Here is a 10,937-nt window from a genome sequence, read left to right as displayed (position 1 = left end):
TTTAGGGGAATCGCTGGACTAGCATAGAACCGAAATGAAAGAAGAAGGTATTTACTAATGAAGCGGTAGGATTAAATGAAAAAAAAAAAAAAAAGAGAGAAAGAAAAAGAATAAAAAAGAAAGACAGAAAGAAAAGGGAAAGGAAAGGAAAGAACGGGCAGCTTTATTACGTTCTGAATGCAAAGTTTTTATGAAACCATTAGCGGTAAAGCGTGGAGCTTTGGAGGTGGATACTTTCGAGATGGAGGGATATCTGCAGCGGAGTTGAATCTTCTTCAGTGAGTATCTAATACTCGAGAGGAGGTAGTAACCGCGTGAACAAATTAAGATTATTTACGAATGAAAGTTTTAGGTTAAAGAGAGATAAAGAAGAATATAAGAGAGGCTGAACAAAATGTATGAACTTGAATAAGATCGATATGGTGTGGATCAATTGGATTAACGAGAGGGTAAGGGATAAATAACAGGAAAGAAAGAGAAGAAGAAGAAGAAGAAGAAGAGAAAGAAGAGAAAGAGAAAGAAAGGAAGGAACGAGAGAAGAAACGAATAGAGTAAAAGAAAAAAACAGAGAGAGAGAAACAAAAGTAGCGACTTGACAAAAGAAGAGAACGGATCTTTTCGCGGACGTGGCTTCCTTTTATACCAGTACCAACGTCTTTTCTACTCTCGGTATCCTCAGCTTCGCGTCTACCAGTAGCATTGTCCGGATCGTCGAGGCAGTGTGTCGCCAGAAAGCACCCCCGGAAAAAGAATTTTTCAAAGGAGTGTCTTGTTCTCTCGCAAGCGTCTACGAAGGTACTAAAAAGAAAGAGAGAGAAAGAAAGAGAGAGAAAGAGAAGATAGAAAGAAGAGAAACGTTCAATGGATACGTTATAACAAGCGATTCCTATCAAATTTAAATAAACGGGATTAATTCCGAAATAGGATTCAATCTGTTATCTCTGCCGTAGGTCTCCTATTTCCAATTTCTAACAATTCGCGATCTCCACGAGCGTTATCCAATAATAAAAGCCGAGATTGAGATTGTTCGAGTGGTGGAGGTAAGGTCGAGGTAAGGGGTCGTCTAGAGAAAGTAACAAAGACGGGAGGAAGACAGCGTGATATTGGTGGTGGTCGACCGAATACGTCGAAGAGCTAAAGAATCTAAAAGGGGAAAGAGAATTCATACAGAGAGAGAGAGAGAGAGAGAGAGAGAGAGAGAGAGAGAGAGAGAGAGAGAGAGAAAGAGTGGTATCTCTTGCCAGATATGAGTCACTGACCCGTGCATAAATGAACGTTATGAATCCTACAGGCGGAATATTCATCCCCTTCGTGCCTCCCTCTCCTCCCTTTTGGCTCGTTCGATCGGAATCGAAGCATCGACACTGCGGTGCCATATATATACATAGAGAAAATCAAGGATGAGCGAGAAGATGAAGGGGCGGAGTTGGCTGCGTGGCTGAAATGGCCTCATCGTGAGTGAGTGAGAGAAATGGGGAAAAAGAGTGAGAGAGAGAGAGAGAGAGAGAGAGAGAGTGAGAGAGAGAGAGGAACGTTTTCTATCTCGGCATAAGATCGAGAGGAAATCTTTGGATCGTGAAGAGCGAGGAAGATTTTCCAACGCTTCATAGGGAAAAAGAAGCTGAAGACGCGGATACGGGGGTATGGGGGTATGGGGAATGGGGGAATGAGGGAAGGGGGATGGCAGACACCCTTCTTTCCACCGACGTCGATGAAAATCGCGCGCGATTTACTCCACCGCCATCGCTGCCACGCTTCTACGGAATAATGGATAACGTCTTCGATCCTTCTTGTAGCCGTAGCTTGCACTAGTTTATCCATTCCTTCGAGCAAACCCCACCGTCGCTCTTTTCTCCTTTACCTTATTAACTTTTGGCTTAATAAAAATCAAGAGTTTCTTTTTCCTTACCGCCAAACAAAAGATTTTTATTTCGACGAAGAAGACTGAGAAAGGGAGGAGAAGGAAGAAAAAGAAGAAGGGTTAACACGATGAAGAAAGAAGAAAAGAAGAGGGAGGGAAAAATGGAAATAAAAAATAAAAAGAAGAAAGATTATTAGGATGAAAGAAAAAGAAAAAAAAAAAAATGTAAAAGAAAAACAAGCAAAATTCGAGGGACTTATCTCGCGCGGTTTAATTTTATTCCTATTTAACGAGACAAACGCACGAACGTAAAACGCGAAATGTTTGTTATCTAAATACTTATCTAGGTCTATCGTTAGAAATAAAAATATCTCTTTCTCTTTGTCCATTGCGACCATGGGAAAAGATAGCGAACTTTGGATGATATCAAAAGTGGCACTAAAGTCGTGCTTTGGGGATTCCTAAGGGATACGGAGTACCGGCCAATAAAGACAAAGCATAAAACCAGAGATATGTAAGACGAAACGTAACTCTTTCTCTCTCTTTCTCTCTCTCTCTCTCTCTCTCTCTCTCTCTCTGTAAATTTGAAAAGAACGATCCTTTACAACAAAGACTGGAAAAGGAAGGATTCTAGGTTCTCTTCTTTGAGGAATCGCTTTAAAAGATTTACAGAGATATGAGTGAAGCGTAAAATGAGTGGCGGTGGGTAGTGCAACGTAAGAGTGCTAGTAAAAGAAATCAGGACGTCGGTCTATCCCTCCCCCTTTGCTCGGACAAGACGATAAAAATATTTGAAGTTGCGATGTAAGAGAAGAAATAAGGAGATTTCCTGTGATAAGAATGCACGAGGAAGCCCGAGAAAGCAAGAGAGGAAAAGAAAAAAGAAAAAGAGAAAAAAAAGAGATAAAGAGAGAAAGAGGCAGAGACAGGGAGAGAGAGAGAGAGAGAAAGAGAGAGAGAGAAAGAGAGAGAGAGAGAGAGAGAGAGAGAGAGAATTGAACAGACAAAAAACTTTTCGAGCAAAACTTTCTTCGTTCGGATAATGTTAAATGAATGAAAATTACATCGGGCGAATAATTTTAATACTATACGAGTATAAAGATACCTTTGATATGATACTTTTCAGAGACTTCGAACGATTCCCTCGAAAATATTAAAAAAAGAAACGAAAAACGAAAGAGAGAGAGAGAGAGAAATGAAAAAATCCGAATGACTATTTTAAGCGAAAAGCCAAGAAGTTGAATTCTCGTGACAATAGAATCTATCGTTCTTCGATGAAAGCAGGCCGAACCAATAGATTTTCTTTCTCCGTTCTCAATCGGCAAAGGATGATTTATGCGGCTTAAGGAAAAAGAAAAATCTCTGGTTGATTTTATTCTTACGTTTTATGCAGATAAAATCGATGGTTATCGATCGTAAAAAATGCAAACGATCTCAACTATTGATTTTGCTTCTTCGATGTATTAGGGTCTCTTTATTCGAAAGTAACTACAAATCTAAAAGCATTAAGTTATGCGTGGAACAATGATTTGCGTGTTAATCAAGATAAGACAATGTTAAATATTTCTATAGAGAATCTGACGTCTAGACGAGCGATTCTCTCTCTCTCTCTCTCTCTCTCTCTCTCTCTCTCTCTCTCTCTCCCCCTCTATTTATCTATCTCTATCTCTCTCCCTCTCTTTCTCTTAAAGCACTTTCGTCTCTTCTTCTCTCTAATTCCCATAAAGTTCTCCATCCGATTCGACGTTCCGATAACGCTGGATTATACAAGGAAATTATGCAGTCTCACCGATAAGATCCATCCCGCGAAATTTCAGCGATCGTACAAGTACAGGATCTAACCTTTCTATCTCTCCATCTTCTTCCTTCCTTCGGTCTTCCTTCACGTATTCTCTCTCTCTCTCTCTCTCTCTCTCTCTCTCTCCCTCTCTCTCTCTCTCTCGTACGTTCATCTATCCAGCTGACTTTCTTACCAAATGGCAACACGAATCTTTATGCAAATCACCGAATCTCCGCATAATACCAGTCATAAGCCTCTCCACGCTTGTCTTGCCGCTTCACGGAAGATGGTGTCTACACTTTGTGCTCACTTTGTGATATTGCGTGTAACTTACATGCATACGTACATACGTACATACATACATACATCATACATACATCATACATACATATATACATACATACATGTAAGCACTCGTTGCTCGGAAGCAACGAGTTACCAACCTCCCTTCAAGTCGCACGACTACTACGATATTTAGATCGTAACGAGCCGTAAAGCCCGAGCACGCTCGACGGCTCTTATAAGGGCAAATAATAAAATAACTTTTTTTCCCTCTCTCTCTCTTTCTCTCTTTTCACCTCGTTCAAAGGCAAAAGACCGATATTTTCTTCTTTTTCCCTTTTTTTTTCTCTCTCTCTCACCTTTTTCTTTTTTCTTCTTTTTTATTCAAGAAAATTATCAGTAAAAAAAAAAGTCAACCAAGATAAATAAATATAATAAGCACGAGCACGGTTAACGTTGCGAACGTTATCATCGTTACAACAGTTAAAAGTACTACGTACAAATACAACGGACTCTCTGTTCATATATAAAACGCATCGGTTTCACTATCGAAAAGCTACCCGTTTTCTGGCCGCCTTCGGGCATTTACCTTAATGAACGTCGTGCACCTTTATCGTTCGCCATTTGTCAGATCGTACTTTCAGTCGAGAATTCACCGTGCCGTTCTATCCGTTCTAGCCCAACCATCCCGCTCCCTCAGCAATTTATTTTCATTTTCCTTCCGCAAACTCTTCTACACCTATACCTATACACACACATATATGAGCGGACACGCACGCAGACCCACGATGCCCACTTTCCGTGGTGAACGATTTCTCGAACGAAAGAAAGAAAGATAAAAATAAAAAAAATCCTAATCCCGCGACCGCGATCCTCTTTGAATGATCGATCGCATTAGGATTAGTTGGCAACTACGTAAAATCCTTTGGGTGCTCGTTTTCTCATCCGATATATGTTTGTGTGTGTGTGTGTGTGTGTTTCTTTTTCTCTCTCACTTAGTCTCACCCATTCTATTCTGTATTTTGTATTCTCTTTCGTCCATTCTCAACGTCCATCAAATTCCAAAATTACGCTTCTTGGCTGACGTAATCCAAGAAATAGTTAGCTTTGACCTATGTATATAGATGTAGGTATATCATGGATAGATATTTCTATTTGCAGAAACGAGACGTTATATCAGATTACACGAAGAATTATTAACCATGTAGCTTAAGAGAAATCCTATGACTTAGATGATAACTCGTTCAATTATTCAAAAATCATTGAAAATAATTCGTAAGAAGAGTATCTTTGGAATTATAGATTTTTCTATGACAGATCGTTGACGAGTCACAAATATATTTGTCCTTCTTATTTTCCTTTTCTTTTTTTTATTTTATCTAATATCGTACAATGTAATCCCTGTTTGAATATGATTGAAGATAATTAAAAATGTATATTTTTCAGAAGTAGCGACGTAATTAATCTTAAATAGAATATTCTTATTTAAAAGATAATTATTTTTCAGAAGACGAACGTCAAATTTTCTCGAGGATGTTCCCTAGACTGTTACGCGTCGCCGTTAGCTTCGAACTGGTACACTCCGAATTTACATTCGTAAACAACGAGCGGTTTCAAGGTACATACATATATACATATATACATAGATAGATCCATCGTGCAGCTAGTTAATTACGTTCGCGCGTGTACTCGCGAGCGAGCGAGCAAGAGACCGAGCAAAGTCGGGAAGATATTTTGTTACTCACTTCGTCTAGCTTTCGTCGTATCGAGTTATCGAGATTCTGTTAATTGGATTTGACTAATTTAATTACGTAAGGAAGGTGCCACGGAATACCCACAAATTCCGATTCTCTTACTACTTATGAAAAAAAAGAGAGAGAGAGAGAGAGAGAGAAATAAAGTAAAAAAATAAAAAAAGAAAGAAAGAAACAAAGAAAAAGAAATTGATCTTCTCTCGAAACACCTACGTTCTTTCTCCATTCTTCGTTTCTTTACGTTTTCTTTTTCTTACTTATAGATATCATAAAAAAAAAATAAATAAAAAATTAATAAAGATATTCGCTGTTTACATCGACGAGAAAAGAAGAAGCCATGCAACCCATTGAAAGATACGATGTCAAAACTCACCCTTGGTGTTTTTCGTTTGCTGACGCTTTCGACACATGGGAAGTTGGCACACTGAAAACACACCAGAGAAAATTCACATTGTTGCTTGATCATGCATCAAGGTTGTTGTTATAAAGGAAATAGAAAATATATCGTAGCAGTCGGCCATGTTCCTTCGAATCGCTATGCTTCGATAAATAGTGAAACGAAGGAACGTACACGACATAAATAATTTATGAGAGATAATCTATCGAGTTTCGCGTGTTTCTCTGTGTACATACGTATATGTTTACGCGTAACTTCAGCACGATAGTATGTAATCTCTGTATGCATGTGTATATATATATGTACGTGTGTATGTCAGAGAGAGAGAGAGAGAGAGAGAGAGAGAGAGAGAGAGAGAGAGAGAGAGAGAGAGAGGGAGAGGAAAGGAGGATAGAAGGGCGAAAGCTTGTCTGACCGAGTTGTGGCTGTACTACTTAGCCTCGCAGCTCGTAAATTCCGCTCGCATTATTTCGCAGCTTGTTTAAGCACGTACGCAAAATAAATCTAAGCCGGTGTCCACGCGTCGTGGAAATTATAACGATTTCACTCGCACGTGTTTGCGCGGTACACGTATAAATATTATATATGTCTCTCGCAACATGGTACTGGTAAAATCCCGAAGAGAAGAAAGACACACGAGGGATATTCGTAGAATCGGATCTCTTCATCTCCTTTTCTTTTTCTTCTCTTTTTTATACTTTCTCGCAATTCTTTCTTTCTTCCTTTTCTTTCTTTCTTTCTTTCAAGCTTATACGAGATATTAAATCGATGATGACTCTCGTCGAAGAACGAAGACGAAGGTTTCAACGTACGGAAGCAAAAGTTGGAATAAAAATCGATTGATCGAGAAAGAGAGAAAGAGGAAAAAAAAGAAAGAAAGAGAGAGAGAGAGAGAGAGAGAGAAAGGACTAGAATATAAGAGTTGAAAGATTGAAAAAGGTTAGAAAAGGAAAGACGTTGGGGAATATGAGAGCCGGACTACGTAGCAACTCGATATTTACGATGGCTCGTTATTATCGCGAAAACGAGAACCCATTACGCGTTCTAGGCGTGCTTTTTAAGAGGCTATATCGTCGAGAACCAGATTGTGCCTATTCCCATCGTCGTTGACGACATCAACGTCGACGACAACGACGACGACGACGACGACAACGACGACGACTAAGAGGACGAGCTCGAAGCGTTGCCGTAATCGTAATTTCTAATATCCAACGATGACTTCGATCCATCGCGTTAGATACGGCAAACGGGGCACCTTGACGAACCCGAAGTAATAATCGTTAATCCGTCTGCAATTTAGTTGTACGATTACCGAGTAGGTACCTGCCTTACTGCTTTGTACCCAGCCTTGCCATTCGACTTAATTGATGGTTACAAGGATTTATGTAACGACGAAACGGTAATGAGGACAAGTTTGCGACCTCTATCAACGTTGTAGACAGAGAGAGAGAGAGAGAAAGAGAGAGAGAGAGAGAGAGAGAGAGAGAGAAACATCACGCGAATCGCGCCTTTCAAATTCTCGCCAAAGGGATCTCTCGAAACTTCATCTACGTCGTCGTAATTACTTGTTACGTAAAAAGCTTTAAAATGGTTCAGTCTCTCTTTTCCTCTCTTTCTCTGTCGTACGAAATAATTTATGGGGGAAATCAAGTCTTTTCTATCGAAGATCAAAATTGTTTATTAATAATAATAATAATAATAATAATAATAATGATAATATATAATATAATAATAATAATTATTATTATTATTATTATTATTATTATTATTATTATTATTTTCTTTCATTCTTGTTTCTTTCTTTTGGTTTTTTTTTTTCTTTCTAAAGATAGTCGCAACATCTCTAAAGTTTAATTGCCAAGAGAGGAAATAACTAGTTAGAAAGTAATTTGATTGATTCAATTAAAAAAGAGAATAATAAAAAAATAAGTATTTAGAGTGATCGATATATTTATTAAATTAATCTGACTCTTATAAAATTTCGAAGATCTTTTCAAATATTAAAGATTGTCAGCCAGAATTATTGAATCACCTTTATATATATATATATATATATATATATATATATATATATATATATATATAAAGTGAATCATGAGAAATAAAATATTTTTTAAGGCGAATCCACGGGAAATACATAAAACAACAATAATATTATATATCGAGTGATCGAGAAAAAAGTTAAAAGAAATCTCTTCTGACAGTTATTAAAGTCATTGTTTCCAGTTAGAAAAAAGAAAAAAAAAAAAGAAATATAATTATGGAGAAAGAGAGAAAGAGATAGAGAAAGAGAAAGAAACAGAAAGAAAAAAGAGAAAAGGAAGCTAATCAGTCGTGTTAACAGAATTATCGCGTACACGCTAGCGTTTTTTCAAACCTTTCGTTTATCATTCTCTCACACTGTTTTCTTTTTTTCTGTTTCCCCACCTTTGCAAAGCTTTTATTCTTCGTCGTCTCTCTCTTTCTCTCTCTTTCTTTGTTGCTCTCTCTCCCTCTCTTTCTTTCTCGACTACGTGCACCATTTTTTTGCTCTAATTAAACAGCACCACCCTACTTTTAAATCCCGACGGCCACAGCTCGGTTCTCTCACCCTCTCTGACCGTCTTCCAGTTTTTTGCCCTCCCTTTTCATCCCTCCTAGTTTCGATAGGATGTACCTACCGGAAACATCTACTTACTTAAACACGCAAGAGCCATCTTTTGAAAGAACGAAAATGACTTTGAAGAACGAAGGTGACTTTAACTTAAACTCAACCCTCTCTCTCTCTCTCTCTCTCTCTTTCTCTTTTTCTCTCTATCTCTGTCTCTCTCTCTCTCTCTCTCTCTCTCTCTCTCTCTCTCTCACACACACTCTTTTTTCTTCTCTTTGTCCTTTACCACAAACCACTACCACCTACGAATTTTATCGCCAACCCTTTACAACGAAACGCCCTTTCTCTTCGATCTTCGTCGGCTCAAAAGCCGATACTTTTTAACCACCCATGGTTTTTCCCGCTTTGTATCGTTTTTATACATCTTTATCTCCTTGAAAAGATCCGAGAAAATTCGTGCAATTTCTTAAATCGATGACAAACAAGATGATCCTCCTAAGAGAATGAATACTGAGAGTTCGACTTAACGAACTTAATCGATATTAACGAACGATAAGAGAAAATGATTTTCTCTTCGAACACTTCGATCGCAAATCAGATTTAATAATGTAGATATAAATATATAATCGAGTATCGATCGGTAATTTCATTTCGAGTATATACGTTGCGAACAAACACAAACGTAGCTACGTGTATGTATATATATATATATATATATATATATATATTTATTTATATTTATATTACTAGTTATATCTTTAGATTTATGATACGATTTATTTTCTATTTAATTTGAAAATATCGAATAAACGATAATCATCATTCGAATAACAATTTACGTGTCGTGATATTCGAGATAATATATCTTTCTTACGTTAGATCTATTGCAATATACATTTATATGCACAAATAAATGAATAAAAACATAGCTGAAAAAATACAACTAATATTATTCCATGATCATTAAGTAGGATAGATATATCATTATAAATTATACCTAGGCCTCTTTATTTTCAATTTATCTTAAGTCCCGTAAATATCCAATCTTATATTAATTACTACCCTTCATCGATTACGCCATTATTTCATACCCTTCTACGTCGATATCTCGCGACGTAATAAGCACGTTAAAAAAAAAAAAAAAAAAAAAAGAAAGAAAGAAAAAAAAACAAGAAAGAAAAAAGAAAAAATAAGAGGAAAGGTAAATCCGCCAAAAATCCATAAGTAAGAAAAAGAAAGAACGAAACAGGAAGGAATAAAGAAAAAAAGAAAAAAGAAAAGAGCAGGAAAAAGAACTTCTCGATAAGAAAGTACGATGATAAAGAAATTATTATCGTCGAAATTATTATCGTCATAAATGTGCTACGACTAATGAGATTCTTCGAGTTGATTAAAATACTCAAGGTTATCGTAATTCAATCGAGGAAAGTCTAAATATCGTAAGGTTGGGTTCGTAGATGATGTGATAGAAGTAATGTATATGCGTAAGAGAGAGATAGAGATAGAAAGATAGAGAGAGAGAGAGAGAGAGGTCCAGGTGGCGAAGGTAGACGAAGACGTATCGATTATTCCCCTCGACTTTGCGCAAACGAGACCGCAGCGACGCGAAAGTACGATCGAAGATAAAGGTTACGTTTCTCTCGGACGACGGCGAAACCGAGGAAAACGAGGGTCGTGCAAGCTCTTTCTCTCTCACACACTCTCCCTCTCTATCTATCTACCTATCTATCTATCTTTCTCTTTCTCTCTCTCGGATCGGAGCTTTCCCAGTGGAACTTCTTGCCACCCCTTGAGGATAAAACTCAAGGGACGACTTAATCATCGCCTGGATGAAACCTTCTTCAAGATCCAAACGGAATACGAATAAAGAATCGTCGTTTCTTTCTAACGATCGTAGATCTTCCATTCTGGAAAGGAAAAAAAGAAACACGCGCAAACGGACAGACTAAAAGAAGAAGAAGAAGGAAAAGGAAGAAGAAGAGAGGGAGGAGGAGAAGAAGAAGAAGCAAGAAAAAAATAAGATCTCTTTGAGAAAGCAAATTATCGCTTGATACTATCAATTATTCTTTCAAGTTTCTTTCAACTTTGCTTTGCTATTTCTTCTACATCAATTCCTTCGCTAAACTTATATATACCTAAGCACGTATTAGTTCACGTAGGGCGTTGATTTTTCTACGACTTATATTAGTCTCTTCGTTCTCGCGTGACTAACGGATAAATGAAACCCAGGGGTCTGATCTATTTCACTTAGAAGAAGAAACCTGTGGATCGAT

At 37.6% G+C, this 10,937-nt stretch overlaps 1 protein-coding gene across 11 annotated transcripts in view; it reads right to left on the bottom strand.

Moving 5' to 3' along the window:
* Window positions 1-10,937, bottom strand: part of LOC122631075 (neurexin-1) — a 289,963-nt gene that overhangs the window by 216,978 nt on the left and 62,048 nt on the right. For all 11 annotated transcript variants that reach the window (XM_043816311.1, XM_043816303.1, XM_043816302.1 and 8 more), the window contains one exon: window positions 6,051-6,101. Coding sequence is in view for 10 of the 11 variants with exons in the window: in XM_043816303.1 (XP_043672238.1) it covers window positions 6,051-6,101 (51 nt within the window). In the remaining variant the exon portion in view is untranslated. The remainder of the gene's footprint in view (window positions 1-6,050; window positions 6,102-10,937) is intronic.

Source organism: Vespula pensylvanica, chromosome 8 (assembly GCF_014466175.1).
Source record: "Vespula pensylvanica isolate Volc-1 chromosome 8, ASM1446617v1, whole genome shotgun sequence".
Classification (NCBI taxonomy): Eukaryota; Metazoa; Arthropoda; class Insecta; order Hymenoptera; family Vespidae; genus Vespula; species Vespula pensylvanica.
This window is presented reverse-complemented; position numbering and strand designations above follow the sequence as displayed.